The sequence below is a fragment of the Electrona antarctica genome (assembly GCF_951216825.1).
Source record: "Electrona antarctica genome assembly, chromosome: 5".
Taxonomy (NCBI): domain Eukaryota; kingdom Metazoa; phylum Chordata; class Actinopteri; order Myctophiformes; family Myctophidae; genus Electrona; species Electrona antarctica.
The window spans coordinates 14,897,871-14,918,910 of NC_136810.1; the positions used below are offsets into that span (position 1 = coordinate 14,897,871).

General features: G+C 44.7%; 1 protein-coding gene across 2 annotated transcripts in view; it reads left to right on the forward strand.

The window, feature by feature from the left end:
• Positions 1 to 21,040, forward strand: part of mical3a (microtubule associated monooxygenase, calponin and LIM domain containing 3a) — a gene marked incomplete at its 3' end in the record, with an annotated part of 95,948 nt that overhangs the window by 66,577 nt on the left and 8,331 nt on the right. The window contains exons 31-45 of one of the 2 annotated variants that reach the window (XM_079501430.1): positions 1,534 to 1,735; positions 2,392 to 2,687; positions 4,053 to 4,148; positions 4,807 to 4,968; positions 5,555 to 5,608; positions 7,177 to 7,251; positions 7,809 to 7,919; positions 8,035 to 8,117; positions 8,215 to 9,662; positions 10,095 to 10,843; positions 11,269 to 11,366; positions 14,793 to 14,843; positions 16,409 to 16,516; positions 17,533 to 17,626; positions 20,601 to 20,651. In XM_079501430.1, coding sequence (XP_079357556.1) covers positions 1,534 to 1,735; positions 2,392 to 2,687; positions 4,053 to 4,148; positions 4,807 to 4,968; positions 5,555 to 5,608; positions 7,177 to 7,251; positions 7,809 to 7,919; positions 8,035 to 8,117; positions 8,215 to 9,662; positions 10,095 to 10,843; positions 11,269 to 11,366; positions 14,793 to 14,843; positions 16,409 to 16,516; positions 17,533 to 17,626; positions 20,601 to 20,651 — 3,678 coding nt within the window. The remainder of the gene's footprint in view (positions 1 to 1,533; positions 1,736 to 2,391; positions 2,688 to 4,052; positions 4,149 to 4,806; positions 4,969 to 5,554; positions 5,609 to 7,176; positions 7,252 to 7,808; positions 7,920 to 8,034; positions 8,118 to 8,214; positions 9,663 to 10,094; positions 10,844 to 11,268; positions 11,367 to 14,792; positions 14,844 to 16,408; positions 16,517 to 17,532; positions 17,627 to 20,600; positions 20,652 to 21,040) is intronic. The other variant, XM_079501431.1, reaches the window with a different exon arrangement.

Genomic DNA, 21,040 nt, shown 5'->3' on the forward strand with positions numbered 1-21,040 from the left:
TGTGTGTCCCACTCCCACTGACAGCAGTATAGATTACAAACAGGCCTAGCTTTTCACATTCGCAGTCATTTCACATAGTTTACATTGCTATTGTGTGTAGAGGGTAGCACAGTCCAAAATAATTGGATATGGGCTGAAACAGACCTGAGGATGACATGAATTTGATTAGACCTGGTCTGACCTGAAGAAAACCTCCATGGTGTTCAGCAGGCGGTGCACACTGCTCTTTGTACTACGTTAACATACAATATGGATTTTAGAATGCAATTTCAACACGGTCTCAAAGGTTGAATAGTTCATTATGAGAAGAATAGGTGATAGTTTCTTCACGGGTCCATACAGGTCCAAAGGTCGATCTATTTCAGATGCACTTACTCGAGACCCGTGGCAATTTCAATAGTTCTGACCTGTACCCAAGGGGCAAGGCCGGGTCTTAGGCCCGGTCACAGGTTTTCGGTTCCGTGCTACCCTCTACTGTGGTTTTCTGCAGCAGTTAGTCAAACACATTCTCATCTACATAAGATGACATAAGCCACAGCATCAAATCTCACATATTCACTGGCTAAGAATCATGCGTTGCTCTGGTGTTTTTTTGTTGTTGCATGGGGTCATCGCTTCCAGCTCTCTGTCATTTAGTCTTACATGGAGGTGGAAGTCCAGCTCTGACTGCTTATTGCAGAGAGGCAACATGGAAACATGGGCAGAATTTGTAAATTGTCTGACCCATTCCACACTAAAGTATTAAGCAAATCCTTTTAGGGGGGATACAATTTGCAGTTTAATAGTTTGCTTCTTAGGGTGGGAAAAAGGCAAGGCACCAACCTTGTTAATGAAAATGTCATGATTCTAGACTTAAATGTCTATCCTATTTGAAATATTTTTTTTGTTGAATTATGCTCTAATGCAATAATAAATTACTTATTAGATCATAATTGGTGTGCTTTTGTCAATTTTGTTCTTCGGAAAGCAAATTACTTTCGGAAATTATGATCTCAGTTGAAAGAGTTGAGGTGCTGCTCATTTGCTCCTACCTTCACTGATAGACGGCAACGATCATGCGGTGTGACTGATTTGATGCTGCTTATGTTCACTTCAGCATGACAGGTATTTTGGGTCGGTCAGTCAGTGCACAGACCATACACAGGTTTGAAACTGTCCCCGCTGTCTTTTCTCGCATGTCTCTTATCCCTCTATGACCTTGAATTCCTGACTCTCTAATCTCTATAGTCGCTACACTGTCCTATCTGAATTAAAGCGTTTGAATTGCTAAATAGAGATATAAGTCTATTCCAGTGCATGGCTCGTGCCCCTCAGAGCCCTGTATTCCAGTTGTATCTGTGTATACTCTTCTCTTTTCTAACTTTGTCACTACTATATATTCTCTTCCCTCCACACTGGGACCACCTCCTTCGGGCCCCACAACACCCGCCCACCCACCACCTCACTTCTCCAAACCTCCATCGTCCTGGCGCCATTTATTTTCTCCTCGCCCCGTCCGACCTCGGCTTTGTTACGGTCTCTCTCCCAAACAAGTCCCCGAAGTCAACGGGCTGCAGGAGCCCAGCCTGCCCAAACGTCTGCGCGGCACCACGCCGGAGCGCATCGAGCTGGAGAACTACCGCCTCTCCCTCCAGAAGGAGGAGGAGCTGGAGGAGGTGCCTGAGGAGACGCTGGCGGAGCACAATTTGAGCAGCGTGCTGGACAAGGCCGCTGACCCTGACCTGCTGGGCTCCAGGTGAGACCAACACACACAAACACTGTGATGACACTGTGATGACCTGCTGGGCTCCAGGTGAGACCAACACACACAAACAAGTAAAACACTGTGATGCTTAAAGCTGCACTAGACAACATTACAGCCCGCTAGATGTCGCAGTCTTTACACCATCTCTGCCGCATAAGGTTCACTATTTCACCGTCGGCAACACTGACACGATGGCTGCCTTGCAAGAATATTATTTGATCTACAAACTCCAAAAGTTGTGGAAATAATAATCAAACCAATATAGCCGATCTACAACCTGTAAATGGAAAGACCCTGAAAAGACTCTGCCTTGGCCAGCTGTGGTCACATATATTTAGGGAAACAAATACCGTACCTAATTAAAACAGATGGATAAAAAAAGTCTGGGAGGTCGGGGTTCGATCCCCGACCGGGTCATACCAAAGACTGTAAAATGGGACTCCCTCCTTGGCACTCAGCATCAAGTGTTGGATTGGATCAATTGACATCCTGACCTAATTATTATGATTGTCACCATTATTTCGGGGGAGTGAAAAGCAATACTTTTATTCCACATTATTGCCTTTTTTTATTATTTATTTTCATAAAAATCCTGATCTACTGTATATATCCTTTAATGCTTCCTTCCCAATACTCCTCCACTGTAGCTCTGATTCCGACATGGAGGAGGAGGATGAGGAGCAGGGATACGAGCTGGGCGAGGCCGACGACGACGAGCAGGACCAAGAGGAGGTGGAGGAGGTGGTGCCGCCCCTGAGTCCGTCGGAGTTGGCCAACCTCACCTGGAAGGAGGCGGTGGAGCTCCACACCAAGGAGGAGCACGGGCACAACGAGCGGGAAGGCGAGGAGGCTCGGGCCGAGACCGCCAGCAGAGACGGGGATGTGGATGAGGAGGAGGAAGAGGAGGAGGAGGAAGAAGAGGAGGAGGAGGAGTCAAGCGATGGTAAATTAGTTTTTTCCGTCATTAGTACATAAATGACACAGTGTTGGCGTTCTTTGTCCCACACTGGCTCCTGTTTTAGGCCGCGTCTTTGCAGGCTTTTTTCTCGGAAACTAAATCGCTGTCCGTGGTGTTGAACAGATCGGCGATGTTCAGAGGTCTTTTCTGATTATCCGTTGAGCGCTATGGGAACATTGCCGTTTTCTAGAGCTAGTATGGCCCTCATTTTAGCTCGGTAGCATTAACGCTACTACTTTAGCATTCAAGATGGAAGCCTAAAACGGAAGCGCATCACAGTGGAATGGCCAGAAATCCCCGGCACCCGAATGCCATACCAACTCACTCGTGTTAATAACTTCCACATGTCTTCTAACACCGTTATGTGTGTAGTGTTTTATGAAGTCCTTCTCTTAACTACTTTAGGACACTACAGTAATTATATTAGTCTTTTTTCTTTTAGGCAAAAATTGTTGCAAAGATAAAAACATGAATGAACAGTTAAAATAGAAGTGCCACAAGACATGTGCGATATTTGTCTTACTATGGAAGTATGTTTTTAGGGCTTAACTGGTTAATATGGTCTCTCAAATATACTGTGCATCTAATTTCAGTCTGAAAGCCCTACAGACTAAATCACTAAACTTTAGAGCATATCAATATGGCCGCCTGTAGTCCCGGGTTTCCAGAAGGTGGCATATCGGTTGCTTGTTATGTTTAACATACGGCAATGTGTGGATTAAAGTTCTCAGTCGCCACGACTAATTTCAGTCATTTGGATGGTCTTTTATGGAAGTATGTTGCACAGGAAAATAGCTCCCAATGCGTCTTAGATATGCTATCATTCTGCTATGTTCAGGTATTATTAGAGTTGAAGCAAACTAGCAATATGTCCAGAAGCCTGGGATATTTCATAAAACCAATCTGTTTTCTTCACCCGTTTGGTTCATATCTACTATAAAGCCATTCAAATGAAGCTGTGAGAAACTGAACTGGAACAGGAAGCCTGTATGCCACCTTTTGGTTAAACTCGGGACTGAGCCCATTGATAATTCTCTCATTGTGTTCTCCTTCCAGTGTTCATTGTAGTATTCATGAATCATCAGTGGTGCGTTTACATTCCCGCAATGACATCATTGGATGTATCAGCTAGAACTCCACATCCCCATCTTTTTTTATTTATTTATTTATTATTAAAATCGGTTTAATCTGTGGTGCCGTTTGTTTTCACACATTGTACTGCTCATCGTCTTACCTTTCTCCTCCTCCTCACCAAAACCTCTCTGTTCCTCCTCCATGTCTTGCCTGTCGTTTGTCTGTCTGTGTGTGTGCTTGGGTTATTATTGGGGCTTTGTCTCCCCCCTCTGGCAGAGGGGGAGTACTGCCCTTGGGAGAGGGAGCTCCAGTCTGGCCTTTGGCTGGAGAAGCACCTCACACATGACGAAGAGGCCGTGGGTACATTTAAAGGTAGCGGCTCTGACTGTGGATGCGTTTGCAGTAACATGATGATGTGGAGACTTCTCGTTATTAATAATGCCTGGTTTTCTTGTTCTGTAGGCCTTCCCCCCCAAGAGTCTTTTGTTTGTTTTTGGGCAATTTGTATTTCATTTATTTACTGTAAGGGCTTTGAGAGGAAAACAATCTTGTGTTTTGTTGTGTGTGGTTTTTTGTGTGCGTGTTTGGCCTTTCAAAGGTTATATATTTTAATTATGTTTTAATACCCTGCTGATTTTAACGCTTAACATTTTGTGTTTTTGTCCAATACTTTGCTCTTAACCACTAATCTATTGAATGCAGTGTTATTGGCAGGCGTTTTGCTGTATGGTTTTGTGTTTTGAGGTTAAAGAGTTCACAGGCTGATGAGAATTGTGTGGCTTGGTGATTTGTTTTGGTTTTAATGATTTGACTTTTGTTGCAGTTCTAGTGCATGCAGCCTCGAGCAGCTCTCCTCTGATCTGTACCATCTCTGTCATGTTCTAATTGTCTCTCTGCCTTCTGTCTCTTATTCTCACCCTGTGCTCATTCCCATCCCCATGCCACTGTCTTCATCTCATAACATTATTATCGACGCCCCCCACCTGCCACGTATTGTCCAAACAACAAATCATAACACCACCCGGCATAGCCAGGAACCTTCAGATCCAACAAATCCTGCAGCCCGTGGACCCCCAGAGCCTCCCGTCGCTGGTGATCACAGCAATCACACCGGCGTGTGATGGCCGCACGGCCACCCAGGACGGCCAGACGGCGTCCATCTCCCAGCAGCTCACCCAGCCCTCCTCCACAGGTAACCCAGTGAGAAGAGCCCGGCCCAGGGGCAAGGTGTCGCTGCATGGTGCTGGTCCCCCCAGTGCTGTGGCCCCAGTGGGTTAAAAGACCAGGAGAGACTTTTGTGTTTTTACCAATGTGGCTGCTGCTGTATGATTGTTTTGAACACAGAAGGACCAGCCTGCCCCTCCTCCACTCACTAACCCACCTGTTTTATGTCATAATCATCTGTTTTATGTCATAATCATCCGTATTTTTTGTGTGTGTGAACATTTTGTTATGTGGCTTCCTTTTTTTTGTTATGTGGCTTCTTTTCCCCTGGAATGTCTAATTTTTGTTTTCTTTGCCTTTTTGAAGTTGTGTCAGTTCAGTGTTGCTGCTGGCTCCTTGTGGGTGTGGAACAGGAATCCCAGCCAGTTGCTCTCCCGGTGCATCGTTAACTCTTTGTTAATGTTTATTTTTTATTTTATTTATTTTTTCAGCTTTGTTCCTCTTTTGTGTTATGCTACGTTTGTGTCTTAATTAATTCCTTTGTCTTGACTTTTTCATTCCCTCGCCGATTCTCTCCCACAATCGTACCCGTATCTTCCTGGTTTCGAACGTAGCCACCGCCCGACACGAGGCCGTGAGGGTCTGGTTGGAGTCCATGTCCTCTGGAGGTAGCACAGACCACCGTGAGATCACCATCTCAGAGCCCAGATATCTCTTCTCTATCCGCTGGCCTTTTTCCTGGAGCATGCAGACAAAAACCCCCCCCAAAAAACCCACGCGAGACGAGTAGACTCACAAGCATGCACTCTGTAACACCACTAGGCCACGGGGGAGCAGATATACATCTGCGTTTCACCTTTTCCTGACTCCAACTAGAGCTGGGTGATATGACTTCAAATCAATATCACTCAACTCAACTCAAACTTTATATATAAAGCACATATTACAACGGCCAAAGGTCGACCTTTTTCCAACGACACCTTTGTACAACAAACTATAATACTAGTCTGATTAAACAGACTAATCGATTTATTCAATTAAACAAAACTATTAGACCTTTTTTGTGGGTTGATTCGCTATACAAGGGGAGAGATTTTATACATCTATTTATATGAATTACACGCATATGCGCACACACACACACACACACACACACACACACACACACACACTCCTACCACCATCTACATGACCAAGATTATATCTGTTATTGTTATTGGCAACTTCTAAATGTAGTTTTTTTTAGATATATTTTTGGTTATTTGCTAATCTGAGTGATTTAGTACAATAACAACTCAACCCGTAAGTTTGTGAAAACCGTAACCATTAGTCCTACATTAAAATGTCTATTGTAATTACAGTGCACTCAGCAGTGTCAGTATTGAAGTGTTTTAAAAGCTCCAGCTACATTAAGGTCAAAATAAAATATAATCAAATCAAATCCTTGTGTTTCAACCCTTGAGCATTGCAGCATGGTTTGTGGGTAAAAAACCAACAACAACTTGAAAATGTCTTCTGTTGATCAGAAACATTATAATGTGCTGCAATGTATCATGCAAGGACAGATGCGTAATTATTGACGTAATAGTTAAATATAAATCATGGCAGTGATTGCATGGATACTTCTTTCACGTTTTTACTCGTCTGTTCTCACAGAGGGGATGCCGTCCCCTTGTCTGTCTGGTAAATGTCTTTAACTCCTTGACTGGGCGGTCTCCTGACGCAAATGCCACCTGTTTGCTGCTACCGTCATGGCTAAGTGCATGTTGCGTCTAACCACCACTAATGCTGTTTTATACTCCTTCCATTGTTCATATCCTTTGACGGAAAATACTTGTTTACAACTGCATTATTAATTTATTTCTGCCATATTTCTTTGCTAGAGGTTTTCCCTTTGAGCTTTCTTCATGGAAATTAGATGAATTGGTAGAAAATATTTTAAAGGACTTTTCCATGTCCTTTCATCATCGAGCATAATATTATGTGCCTCGCATTACAAAGTGATTATCAAGATAGTTTGTTTTTTGTTTAGTTTAGTCTTGCCTCCTCTCCTCTCCTCTCCTCTCCTCTCCTCATTGATTAACCCTGAAGTGAGAAACCTCACATGGGACGTTCAGATAAAGGCCATTGCTGTCAATTAGTTAGGAAAGCTTTTATTTTGCTATGTTATTTATTGAGAGCTACTGTTCAGGGATCATACAATGATTGACTTGTTGCTGTTCCTGTGTGACACCAGTACCCTGTGAGGAGAACCACCTGGAGGCAGAGGCAGATGGACCGGATGTGGAGCCTGGTACAGAGATGGATCAGGGTAGGTCACTTCAGGAACAACTGCATCAGTTAACAACCCATTTAGACCTGAGGACCATTCTACAAATGTCTTTTTGACAGTTTTCAGAAAAACCCATGTTTCTATATCAGTCTTTCTCAAACATTTTCATGTCAAGGACCCCCATCATTTTGTGTTACTCACTCACCCCCTGAATCCAGTGATAGATTATTAATATTAACAGATGATTATGAATAGCAAAAGCTAGCTGGTAGGCTACAGTAGAGCTGGCATTACCTCGGGTAACCTCATAATCTCGCTGTAATTAATAATTATCCATAATCTATTGCATGCGACTTTCATCACCACAGAGGCAGCTCTCTCTCTGCCTGTCTCTCGCTCTCTGAATCAGTGTAGGCTCTAGTGGAGTGTGTGTGTGTGTGTGGTGTGTGTGTGTGTTTGGGGGAGCCCGGTTCGAACAGGCAACCTTGCGGTTACCATCCAGCCACTCTACCCCTGAGCCACCGCCAATATGCTGTATTATACAGATATCCACACCGGCATTTACACAATAATAACAACATTCTTGTTTATTCCAGATGACATTCCTTCAGATGCAGAAGCTGAGGCTCTGTTGCACCCGTCAGAACACATTGAAGCACTCCCTGAAGACGAGCACTTCAAAAGTCTGGGAATGGCTTCCGTTCTTAGTAAGAGACGATAAACCGTTTCAAAATCCAGCCACATTTCCAGAACAAGCTTGTGAATGTATAAGGTTTACTGATCGAGTGAAAGCTTGTTCAATATCTTTCTCGTTTTCTTCAGTACCAAGAGCCGTCAGCCCTTTGCAGAAGGAAGATGATGTTCTCCTCTCCCTGGTCAAACCGGCTCCCCAGCCTGAGACGCCGGTAAGATGGCAACCCCGTTTATTCAGCAGCAGGTATATCGTTGATTTTTGTTTTGTTTGGAGTCTTATTTATTTGATTCATGCTGTTTATCTTCCAGGTGACTCAAACAACTTCTCCTGCCTTGGCAAAATCTCCTCGTCAGGGCTTTTTCACTGAACCTTTTGTAGTGGAGGAACTACATCCTGAGAAGACAAATCTGGATCTGTCTCTAAATGCCAATACTCCACAGAGTGTCTCCCCTGCTCCTCCCACTATCCTCTTCCCGGTCCATTCTCCCATCCCGGACGCTGCCTGCACGCCTCCAAAGTCGCCCTCTAAGACCCCCATCGGCTCCCCAGTCCGAACGACCCCCGTCAGCTCCCCGGTCCGAACGACCCCCGTCAGCTCCCCGGTCCGAACGACCCCCGTCAGCTCACCGGTCGGAACGCCAGTCGAGTCTCCGATCCGCTCTCAGCCTCTCCGTTTACCAGAGACCTACACCCCCATATCTCCCGTCTACCCTCAGCGTTCCGTTTGCCCGCTCACTGGCAACCCCCTCGCCCCCATCTGCGCACAACCCTTGCCCTGCCACGAGCCTTCCTCGCCCCTCAGCACGGACTCGCCTGTCAGGATTCAGCCCGTCCCCGCTGGCACTTCCACCCCCAAGGCCAAATCGACGAGTAAAGCCCCGCTCGAGTCCTCACAGTCCCTGGATTCGTCCTGTGAATCCCTGTCTAAAAAGTCTGACATTATAGAGGAGTTTTGGCAGAAGAGTGCCGAAATCCGTAAGAGTCTGGGTCTAACGCCTCTGGACCGCGGCAGTAAGATCCTGGAGAACAGAGGGGATCCTACCCCGGACTCCTCCCCTAAGCCCTGCCCCAAAAACCTGGCCGAGGAGCTGAAGCCTCACTTTACCGGACGCTCGGTCATCCGCAGGCTCAACATCACCCTGGAGGGTCAGGTGATCACTCCCGTCGCTCTGTCGGCGCAGCCCAAAACCAACGGCTCCGATCGGAGGGCCCTGAGCAACAGCTCTGTCCTGGGGCTCAACGGCACGTCGACGACGTCCACAAGCAAGACTGTCAACAGCGACATCTACAACACCTCCGACTCCACCATGCTCACCCCGCCCTCCAGTCCCCCGCCGCCCGTGCCTGCGAACCAGTCTCCGGCCGTGCTCCGACCGCCGCGGCACCAGGTGTCCTGGAGCAACGGGATGGAGAAGCCCTCGTCCACCGCTGCCTCCCCCACCAAGGCCAAGTCGCCGGTGACTGTGGCAGCGTTGGCGCCTGTAAAAGTGAAGACGCCTGTCCCCGCACCCAGAACCCAGCTGAGTCCCTTGAGCCCTGCTGCGCCCAAGCCCAAGCCGGCCCCTCGGGTGCTGACGCCGACCTCGCCGAAGACGCGCGCCGATCCGGGATCACCACCACCTCCTCCGGCGGCGGCTGTCGTCGTCGTCATGAGGGAGAAGAGGAGGCCCCGGCGGGAAGAGGCCAGGAAGTCGTTCGTGGAGACGGTGGCGGAGATCCCGTTCGCCGACGACGTGGAAGACACCTACGACGAGCGGTAGGCCTTGTCAACAGTTATTGCACAGTTCACCTGATCACAATTATTTATTTGAGATTTTGAGGTGATCACATCTGTTTTGGCATAATCGTGTCCCTATTTTGGGCAGTTCAGGCGAAACCTTTCAGAAATGCCCTAAAATGAATAAATATAATGTATTAATATGAGAGAGAATAGGCCATAAGCTTGTAGATCAACTATTTTTGCTAGCTGTGAAAATGTTTGAAAGTCTAAAATGTAGTTTTGGCCATAGTACATATAACTTATTTTGATTATTGAACATTGTCATTTATTTGTGTATTTCAGTAATGGGTTTTGTACGATATGTTATTTGACATATCTGCTTCTGTATGTAATGTAATTTTTATTTGTAATAATCGCTATTATTTGCATGATAACTAACCGTCAACTAACACTTCATGGTGGTGACAGACCTAACGAGCGGATGCCAGAGACCAGGGCAGACCCGTTCCGCACCCCACCCAGAAGCACGCCAAGCAAGGACAGACCTCCCCTCCACCTGGCCCTGGCCATGGAGAACGGCAAACCCAACATCCCCGCCAGCCCCACCTCTCCGCCCCAGAGGATGACGCAGTTCTCCCCGGAGGCGAAGGAGATCGCGGAAGAGCGGATGAGAGCCCGGGAGAAGTCCATCAAAAGCCAGGCTCTGAAAGACGCCATGGCCAAGCAGCTGAACAAAATGAAAGAGTCCGACGTGGCCAAGGGCGCCTCGCCTAAAGTGGCGTGGAACTTGAGCCCTTCCTCCGACGCCTCGGCGAAGAGCAAGAAGTCGATGGGCTCTCCGAAGAGGTCGGCCGTGAAAGCCCTGGAGTCCAAGAGAGCGGACACTCTGCCCGAACGGTTCTTCAGCAGCAACAAGAGTCTGGACAGCTCGGTCTGTTCGTCCGAAGCCTCCTCCGGGGGTAAGAGCAAGAAGCGCAGCTCTCTCTTCTCGCCGCGGAAGAACAAGAAGGAGAAGAAAGCCAAGAACGAGAGCGGCCGGCTCTCGAGCACGGACGAGACACCGCCCAAGCACAAGTCTCTGTGGAAGGCCGTGTTCTCTGGGTACAAGAAGGACAAGAAGAAGAAGGACGACAAGTCGTGCCCCAGCACACCGTCGTCCAGCTCCACCACTCAGGATTCTGGGAAGAAGGTATCATCACCTCCTGGGAAATCGTCAGGTGAGACAGTCCATACATTTTTAAATTGTGTGAAAGTTCAATGCATAAAAGTGTGCGCACATAAAATCCAAAAGGATAAAATGCGATAAAGCCCTGAGGCTTGTTTCCATTGGGGTCTTTTGATTTACATCAAAGAGATTGCAGAGGATGATAATACAAAAGAATAGACAACAAATATTAATATATACTTTTTGCTTCATGAACACCATAAGCAAGACAAACACTTGAAACCATCATTAAAAGAAGGGAAATTTCTAGAACTTGACTAAGTTAATACAATTACGTTAAGGTATTAAGATAACATTTGTGATAGACTTTTTTTTAATGCTCACATTACTTTGTGTGCTTGAGGCTCTGAATTGTACCAGTAAATAACAGAGATGCTGTATTGCTTTCTTTGGGGTTGGCTTGACACGTGTTAACAGACTTGAAGTCGCGGCGGAATCTGAGCTTCTCTGAAGACTCGGACCTGTCCTGTGATGACGTGCTGGAAAGATCGTTGGAGAAGTCCAACAAGGCAGAGGTGAGTGATGACGGGAACTATTAGGCAAGTCAGACTCAGCATTTCTATTTTATTCCCTAATAAAGTTGATTTTCTTTTGTTTTCTCCTCCCCATGTAAAGCGTCTTTGGGTATTTAGAAAGCCTACTGTATATAAATGTGTCAGATATTATGATTATAATTAAGCAACTTTGAGTACTGAAAAGCGCTACATACATTGTATGTATTATCATCATATCGTTGAGGTTGAGTGGAAACCTTGTATTTCCAAAATCGTGTGTGTGTGTGTGTGTGTGTGTGTGTGTGTGTGTGTGTGTGTGTGTGTGTGTGTGTGTGTGTGTGTGTGTGTGTGTGTGTGTGTGTGTGTGTGTGTGTGTGTGTGTGTGTGTGTGTGTGTGTGTGTGTGTGTGTGTGTGTGTGTGTGTGTGTGTGTGTGTGTGTGTGTGTGTGTGTGTGTGTGTGTGTGTGTGTGTGTGTGTGTGTGTGTGTGTGTGTGTGTGGGTGGGGGGTACTCTGTAAAGCTCAACAGCTGCACTGTAGTCCTTTAGGCAGCTCAACAGCGCCACCCGGCATGTCCCGGCGGTGTTGCACCTGTCCGTACTGTAACCGTAGGCACAGCTCAAAAATAGCAGATCTACAAACTCACAATGTGTCGTGAGCTTGCAGATCTGCTATTCTCACTACCTTTGTGTGATAAAGTAGGGCATTCATTTACAAAGATATATTTAAATGTGGGTAACGATGCATTATTATAATCCATTATAAACCTGACTTTAATATATACAGTCTTACCAAAAGTTTCTGCCCGACACCAACGATGTTCCACAGCCATTTCTGTTGCTTCAAATTCATCTTTCCATGCATTTATTTATTTTTTATTTTTCATAGTGCCACACGGACATCTTTGATCTAGTGTCAGGCATGCAGAAGGAAGCTATAAAGGAGGAGAGAATGAGGCAGTTGAAGGAGAGAAAGAGGGCAACAGAAAGGCAAAAAGAGAGCGTACGAGAAAGAGATGCTGATGGAGAGAAAGATAAAGAAGGGGATGAGGTATTATGTGGTAGAGGTAGAGGCATGGATGCTTTTGAATTTCAACTGGTGCAGAGGTGAAAAGTGTCGACTCATGCGTTTTGCTCAATTCGTGCTCTCTCTCATTGTGAACATGGATAGTTTGATTGTTCTGTAGATTACATTCTGTGCTGATTCAATTTCCCCCCAAAGCTATGCATGATTACGGAACGAAACCAGGAATATTAATATAATAAGTAATTTTCCTTTATGGCTTTCAACAACAAACCATTCACATATAAAGGTCCAATGCACCACTGTTCCAAAAAATGAAGTAGAAGTACATCTTAACTTTTTTTTTTGCATAACTGCATCTGCAATGCAACTTTGGGACTGGGAGACCTTTCTATTATGGATGGATTCAGGCATCTTCTAAGGGAAGGCTGGACGAAATTGTTATGCAAGTAGTTTAAATTATACAGGAGAAAGTTGTGGAACAATACCATTACCAAGTGAGGCACACGCATCTAAAAGCCAGGTTTTGCGTCAGAGTTTCGCACCGCTGCTGCTGCACCAAAACTATCAGATCTACAAGCTCTACAGCTCGTCTTGTATATCTGATATTCTAGTGTCTAACTTGGGCTTAATCCTCTGCAGCATGAGTCCCACTTATTGAGAATCCATTTGTATTCATTTGTGTTTGGAATTCAAAAGCATTCTGTCCATATAGCTGCTGGTTGTACTTGTGTTTATGGAAGATTAGATTAATAGAGCTGTGGGGGCCAGAGGCATGCACTCATTATACAGTAGAATGTAAATCCAATTCCAAACGGAATCGTACAAAAGGTACATGAAAGTAATGATCAAGGCATTGTTTTGTTGCCGCCTATGAATTCTGACTTGAGAATTGAAGCCATTAATCTTGTGGAGGTGCCACAGTCAAAGGAAATGGACTTTCTGAAATTTCCTGAAGCGATCCCACTATCCTAGCAGCATGCCTTTGTGTGGTCCTGTGTGATGCAAGTAGTGCTGTGGTCCATATGGTGTGTTTGTAGCTGTGCTCTGTGGTCCATATGGTGTGTTTGTAGCTGTGCTCTGTGGTCCATATGGTGTGTTTGTAGCTGTGCTCTGTGGTCTATGTGGTGTTTGTAGCTGTAAACGTGTCGTGTCGTTTCGTTTCGTAGAGTTTAGTGAAGGACTTTGTAGATCAGTGGTTCTCAATCTTTTCACAATCGGGGGCCCACTTGAAGATCGTGTTTGTGGCCCACGTGTTTGTGGCCCACCCATCTGACCACAACCTAACTGGGCAGCCGAATGGCATTTTCAGAGCATGTTTATTTTAATGTAATGATCAATCGATTGTGTTAGGGCTTGGATCAATGGAACTAAGGTGGGAGTAGCCTCGGTACCCATATTCTCATTTTCGTCGGCGCAAAAAATGAAAGCCTGGGGAAACACATTGGCCGCTCTGGTCTAGAAGTGGGAGTAAACCCTTCCAGGTTGACGTACAGATCGGTGAACCAATCGGGGTGTGCGCAAATCTCAGCCGCGACCCGCCCCTCTAGACCAGAAACCTAACACGTTAGCTCAGGCTATGGTGGCAGTATACTTTAAGGGCCCTACTGTAAGCTTTATTAGGCGTGCTTTATTATTTAGAAAAAACATTTTATAATAGTGTAAATAGTTTTTAAAGTCCCTATATATCGGTATCACAATGAAAACTCACTTTTTTATGCTTTTAAAAAAAATATATTATAATAAGTATTTTGCCAGTTATTTGGGGGCCCACTTGCAATATCCTCACGGGCCACCAGTTGAGAATGGCTGTTGTAGAGTTTAGCAATAGATCTACAGTACTGTCCCTCTGGTGAACGTCTTTGTGAATACATGTAATCTGTGTTCAACCTTAACATTAAAGCTACAATCCGTAAGTTTGTGTGTACATTGTTTCCTCCTCCCAATTGAGAGAGGTAATTGCAACAAAACTACAACAAAAATGGCGGCACATCTAGTGTCAAATCCAGTGCGCCATTTGCTTCAGATAACTTTATTGACCGTGTCAATTGGTAGCTGTCAAACGTGATACCAGAGTATACATTTGGAAGAGTAGAGAGACCACCTCGGCCTCCTAACTCTTGCAATACTGATTGGTTTAAACAATGTTATATTCAATCAAATAAATCCTGGATTGTGGCTTTAAATTATGTTTGTTGTTTGGCTAATTTATGGTTTACAAATTGCTGTATGACTTGCACTCTTGTCAAGGTGCCGGTGCTGTGGGGCATTAATTAACATTGCCTGTTTGATCACAGGAGTAATTCAGTTGAATGATTTTTTTTTTTAATACATAATCATCATTAACCCATTTTGATTATTTCATCTGTATCACGTTTGTTTCCCCTCCTTGTTTTTGTTTTGTCTTCCCCCCCCTCCCCCCAAGTCTGTTTATGTCCCTCACGCGCTGGCGTTCAAGAGATCGTACGCCACAAAGGTAGTGTGTTCATCATCATGTCCCCCTTGATCACACACCCCTCGTCATCCTCTTGATCACACACCCCTCGTCATCCTCTGTGCATGTGCCAGTGCACCGCCCTTAACCCCCCTCCTCTCTCTCCCTCTCTCCGTCCGTTTTGGTTGGGCTCACACTCACTCAACCGTTCTGAACTAACTGGCCCTTTTTTTTTGTTTTTCTTCAATGCATGATGATGTCAGGTTCCAGTTACTGTATAACAGCGCCCCCCCCCCCCCCCCCTCTGCTGGAGGTCCAATCCGCTCTACCACGGCTATAAAAACGCTGCACACCTCTTTGTTCTGGTCACTGTGATGTGATGCTGTTTACCTTCCCCACCTGTGATGGCAGGGGCTGTCCTTCCTTTTTGCACTGTACTGTACTGTACTGGTGCACACTGGTCTCATTCTAACCACTAGAACCCTGGCATCCCTATTGTGGGGCAAATTCACAAACATTCCATGTGTTTTTGAAAATTGTTTAAATTGTGCTGCAAGTTACATTTTTTTTTGGCTAAAAGAAAACCGCTCTATTAGTGTTTGTCCAGTAAGGGGCGTCTGTCTCCCTGTCTCTCCAGCTCTTTAGTGAATAGCAAATAAATGTTCACGTAGGTCAGCACGAGTTTCAATACCAGTTTTGTCTGCCAATGTATGTATAGCATCAATTCCAATTAAAGTTCTCACTCCTGATTGGATGAGATATAGGGAGACCTCTGTTATTGAACTAACACTTATAGCAATGATTGCAATGTGAATATAGAACAATTTAACACTTACTTGAACAGGAAAATATAACTTACAGCACCATTTAAAAACAGATTAATTTTAATATATTTCTTCTCTCCTAAAAAATAGCAGAAATGGCAGATCTACAAGCTCACAACGAGTTGCGATGTGAGGTTATACTGTAGATCGGCTATTCTCACTATTCTATTTAGTATGACATGTATATAGGGCTTAAGTGGTTAATCTTCCTGTATCTATCGCTGACCGTTCCGACTGACCGTTCCGACTGACCGTTCCAACTGACCGTTCCGACTGACCGTTCCAGCTCCAGTGCTGCTATTGGATGAACTCTGAATGAATCCTGCTACATTCTCCTTTTCAGTGCTATACTTCTTTTTCCTGTGTTTCCACCAGCTTTCCTTTTTATTTTGACACGAATAAATGGGGGCGATAACCTTGCTTACTTTATTGTGTTTGGCGACACAAATTAAGAGCAGAAAAAAATATATAACGGGGTTTGACAGAGGCGCTGAAAGCTGTAGTATTACAAAAGCTAGTTTCATTGTTTTGCAAGGTTAGATTAGACTCCTAAGTAGATTCCCTCTGAGGCCCTTTGTCTTAAGATGTATTGTGATGTCAGTCTCCACTAGGCCTTTAAGTCCATGTTGTTCCTCAACTTGTAGAAAGTAAAACAAGGTGATTCAGAAGTTCCCTGCTTCCTCCGCTGGTTTCCTTGAAGGGCCCTGGACGGCTCTGTGGAACGTGTGCGCAGTGCGTCCCTAGACTCCCTACTAACCACTGTTTGTGTCGTTTTAAAAACAGAAAACCTACACAGAGGAGGAGTTGAACGCCAAGTTGACCAGAAGGGTTCAGAAGGCGGCGCGCAGACAGGCCAAGCAGGAGGAGCTCAAGAGACTACATAGAGCACAGGTAAACACATCACTACATGAAGCACAGGTAAACACATCACTACATGAAGCACAGGTAAACACATCACTACATGAAGCACAGGTAAACACATCACTACATGAAGCATAGCTTCTCTGTTCTGGGCATGTCATAATGGGCATGGACATTCTGAAAAGAAATAGGCAAACGATCAGCAAAAATAGCAGATTTTTGTGAGATTATATAGATTTGCTAGTTGTGTGAGCTTGTAGATTTGCTATTTTTGGGACCTCATAGATCATCTATTTTCGGTGAAGAGATTTGGTGTAGAGGCAAAACGTGAGGGAGCCACTTAAGAGTACAGTAGAGGGACCCCCTGGGGACCCCCACACGGTAACTCTGTAATTTCTCGACCGTTTCGGACGTGGGGCGGCCCGCCGGAACCGGGCCGGCACCCTGGTCGCGTTACTGTGGGTCTGGAACGTCCGGGGACCCCCACACGGAGTTGCACCACTCACTTCACACAGGTGTGATTTTTGAAGCTTACCTGTGGAAATCCACGAACACCGCTCGGAGCCTCTCTATATGCAGCATTAGTCTGAGGAAGAAATACTATCCAGTCAGGTTGAGTTAATAGAAAACAAGTGCTCCCCCGTAACCTAACACCAATGAGGAAATGAAATGTTTGCGAGAAAATGTTTTTGATGGTAATGATCAGAAACTGTGGCATTCATGCAGAGAGCAACACGATACCAATCAGCCATGCCACTTTGATAAAAAACAAAACAATTATTGTTATCGTTACCGTTTATTGAGGGATAACTGCGGAACCAAGTCGGGGACATTGATTAAGGAAGTGTCAGGTAATCACATCAGTCTCACCTTCATTCTCTGAGGAAGTTTTCAGATAAGACAGTAGTTCTTCTTCTCGCTCAGATGCCTATGATGAGGTGTTAGGGGTTAAGCGTCCTGCTCAGGAACACGTACGGTAGTTATTTTGCCACTAATCACAGTTAAATGAATTTCATTTGTTTATGTGTGTTTTTTTCTGTTGTCAGATTATCCAGAGACAGCTGGAGCAGGTGGAGGAGAAACAGAGACAGCTGGAGGAGAGGGGTGTGGCCGTGGAGAAGGCCCTACGAGGCGAAGCAGGTAACCCTAGCCTCTTAACACTGATTGGTTCTCTCATCTGAACATGTGACCAGGTCTAGAGATTTCCACCTCACCGATTGGAGGCTGCCGACGTCGGCGATCCGCTGTAGAGCTATTTTAGACCGATAAACCGTTTGTTCACCGAGGTGTAGTATGATTGGAATTGTAGTGTTGCTGTCTTATTAGCTCGTCTAGAACTTCTTCTAAGAAGCATTTAAAATCTTCGGGTGCTGCTGACACCCAATCTATTACGGTTATACACCACTACGTCCCGTAATGTACACCGTAAAATCCAGAGGGTTAGATTCAACTATGAAAGTGCATAAACGGACCCTTTCGGGGTCCGTCTATGCACTCTCATAGTTAAATTAACACCCCAGGTTTTCGGCGTGTAGTATCGATGATGGAAAGGCCCATTTATTTGTTTCTCCAAAACAACTGAATCAAAGCGCTGAGCGATGACGCCCTGTCAACGGCGTTAACAACGACTCACCGGAGAGGACACTTCATTATTTCCTACATTATGCCAGGCCGTGGAGCATGCACGCTGTGGAGAGGAGCAATAACAATTGAGCTGTGTGACGCGTTTGTCATTGAAAGTAATCAGGCTGCGCTCTGGTCTTGTTTTTAGAATTGACAACGCATTCCATTCTAATATAGTTGTGCGGTGAGGCTGGCTGCACTCTGAAAGCACAACATTTACAATGCAAAATGCATGCCCATAAAAAAAACTTTTGTTTGGATGTTCTGTAGAGCAATGGTTCCAAAACTGTGTGCCTGCCAAGGCACGCCGGTGTGCCGTGAGACAAGTCCAGACAATCGCACATTATTACTGCAACATATACTACTGTAAAGTTAGAACGTGTACATTTTAATGTAATATATTTCCAATACAGAGGTAAACATTTGATTATACCATAACATTTTTATTTTGCATTTTATTAAAGATTTTCAGTTTCACAAGTTATGAAACATATTTTAACCACTTTAAACTTTGTGTCCCTATTTTGGTTGTGTAAATTAATTAATAATTAATTCATTTAATTTACTTAAAAAATAGCAGACCTACAAGCTTACAACTTTCTTAGTAGCAGGTTGTAGATCTGTTATAATAGCTATGAATGCAGGTGTGCCTTGACACTTTGGCTTGCTCATCGGTGTGCCTTGCAGGAGGGCCGAGATCCAATTGCCGATCGACATGTCGACAATGTCTGTTCCCGCCCTATGTCGGTAGGTCTGTCGGTATGAAGAATAAGTGTTCAAACGCTTTTTGTTTTTTTTTGGGGTGGGGGAGGCTTAAAGTTTGAAAAGGTTTGAAAATCAATAAGTCCTTACTCTGGGGCGATGGAATAGGTGTGTAACCATTCATTAGACTCGAGAGATGAAGGTGGCAGAAGGGTAAAAAAAAAACCATTTCTCAATTTTGTGGAGAAAGCTTCATTGTGGAAAAGGCTTAACTGCAATTAGGGTTAAGGGGTTAGGGGTTCGGGGTTTTGGTTGTTTTCAGTCTGCTGTACTAGCATGTAAAAAAAAAAAAAATCTCTGCCCTACCGACCAACCTACCGATCTACCGGCCGACCGACACGGCAGTTTGATCTCGCAGTCTCTCGTGCCTTGGGGCACAAAGATTTTGAAAACCATCGCTGAAAGAAAGTGTCCGTCCGTCTGCCCCCCCACACACACACCTGTAATTCAATTACTATTTTCCTTTTTCTCTCTTTATCAAAATGTCTCACAACAATGAAAAGGATGTTGTTTTAACCTGTCTACTTACTCTACTCTCTCTAAGGGTTGTTGTACAAAGGTACTTATACATTACCCAAACAGCACAAAAGAAGATCAGGTATTAGATTTACCATAGCTATACTTGTTTTATATAATGCCATTATAACACCGTTCGGTGCCATCTGTGGTGACACACTGCAACAGCGCCCCCATCTGTCCAACATGTTGTCCGTCTCGGTGTGTGTGTCCCAATTGCATGCCCTCAGCGGAATGATGTGTGTCACCGACATAGATTTGTGTGTACTCATCCTGGATGTTGGTTTGTTGTCTTAACGTGGCGAGTGGCATGGGGTTTCTGTCTCTCTAATCCAGCCTTGGATGAGGTTGCATTCATCGGGAAAATAATATCTCTCGATGGTACACGGTAAAATCATTTGCGTCAATCCAGCTCCCGAGAGTCCATTTGTATACGCTCCCTCGAAGTTACAGATGGAGAAACATTGACACTGAGGGTTTTACTGTGTATTGAAAGAAACCGGTTTAATTGGTTTGCAGTCACAACCCTTTTGAAAGCTGATTAAAACCCTTTCTGCCATCATTTGCTGTGGCAAAAAAGTTTTTTTTGATTTATTTATTTTATATTGTAGTAATTGTAGTTTTTGAACTACAAACAGGCAATTCAGAGAGTTGTTGCTGACTTCATCTACTGTGTATGACTCAATGGTGCACATTTTACATTTAGTTGTCCATGTCTGTGTTCAAATACAGAAACTACAACTACAGTAGACAACATACTGTAGACAACTGGAACATGTGGTATTTGATATTACACAACTGGAGTAGTGAATGCTACACAGATGTTCCACAATCTAACAATCTGCCAAAAATAAAACAAACATTTTTATTTACGATATATTGACATGATCCGTGATGAGTGACTTTATGTAAAATGTCACCTTTCATATTATGCAATGAGTCGGTCAACCGGAATGCAGCAAATCTATGTTCAGTAGCAGTCTAAAGTCATTATCATAGCATTGGGAAATGCCATGTTGTACTGCACAAATTATACTGAGTAATGTTGGAGTCTTTGCGTGTGCGTGCGTATGTGTGCATATTATACGTGTGTTTGCAAGGACCTGCATGTTTTGCGGTTGGTGCAGAATGCTGTGCATTTGCCCCATATGTATATCGGGGGTTGTGTATGAAAATAACTCATTCATTCTCTAATATATCCCTGTTGTTGTAGACTATTGGGGAGATTCTAATTACAGTGAAATCCTGGACTTGCATCTGGGCGGTATGTATTTCAAACCTGTCGCTTGTAAACTCACTAACCTAATGGCTAACCCACTACTGTCCTTCCCTCCCCTTTGTACTGTAAGTCAACTGTCACCGTTGTCCCCTGTACGTGTACCCTGATTGGCTGGCTAGCTGGCTGCCTTTAGCCCCTCCCCTGCCCCCCACTCCTTTCCAGTGCAAACACAGATTAGACGACACGGATTATGACTATCTTTGACCACGTCAATAACATTCAAGACGAGATCTTTCACTCTGTGCGTATTGGTTACTGTAAAATTGTGAGCACAATCGTGATATTTACTCAAACTGCACAGATGAAGTTATTACTTACATTTCTAGACATTTGAACCCTACAGTAGTTGAGGGCTATACACTCGCACTTTAAGG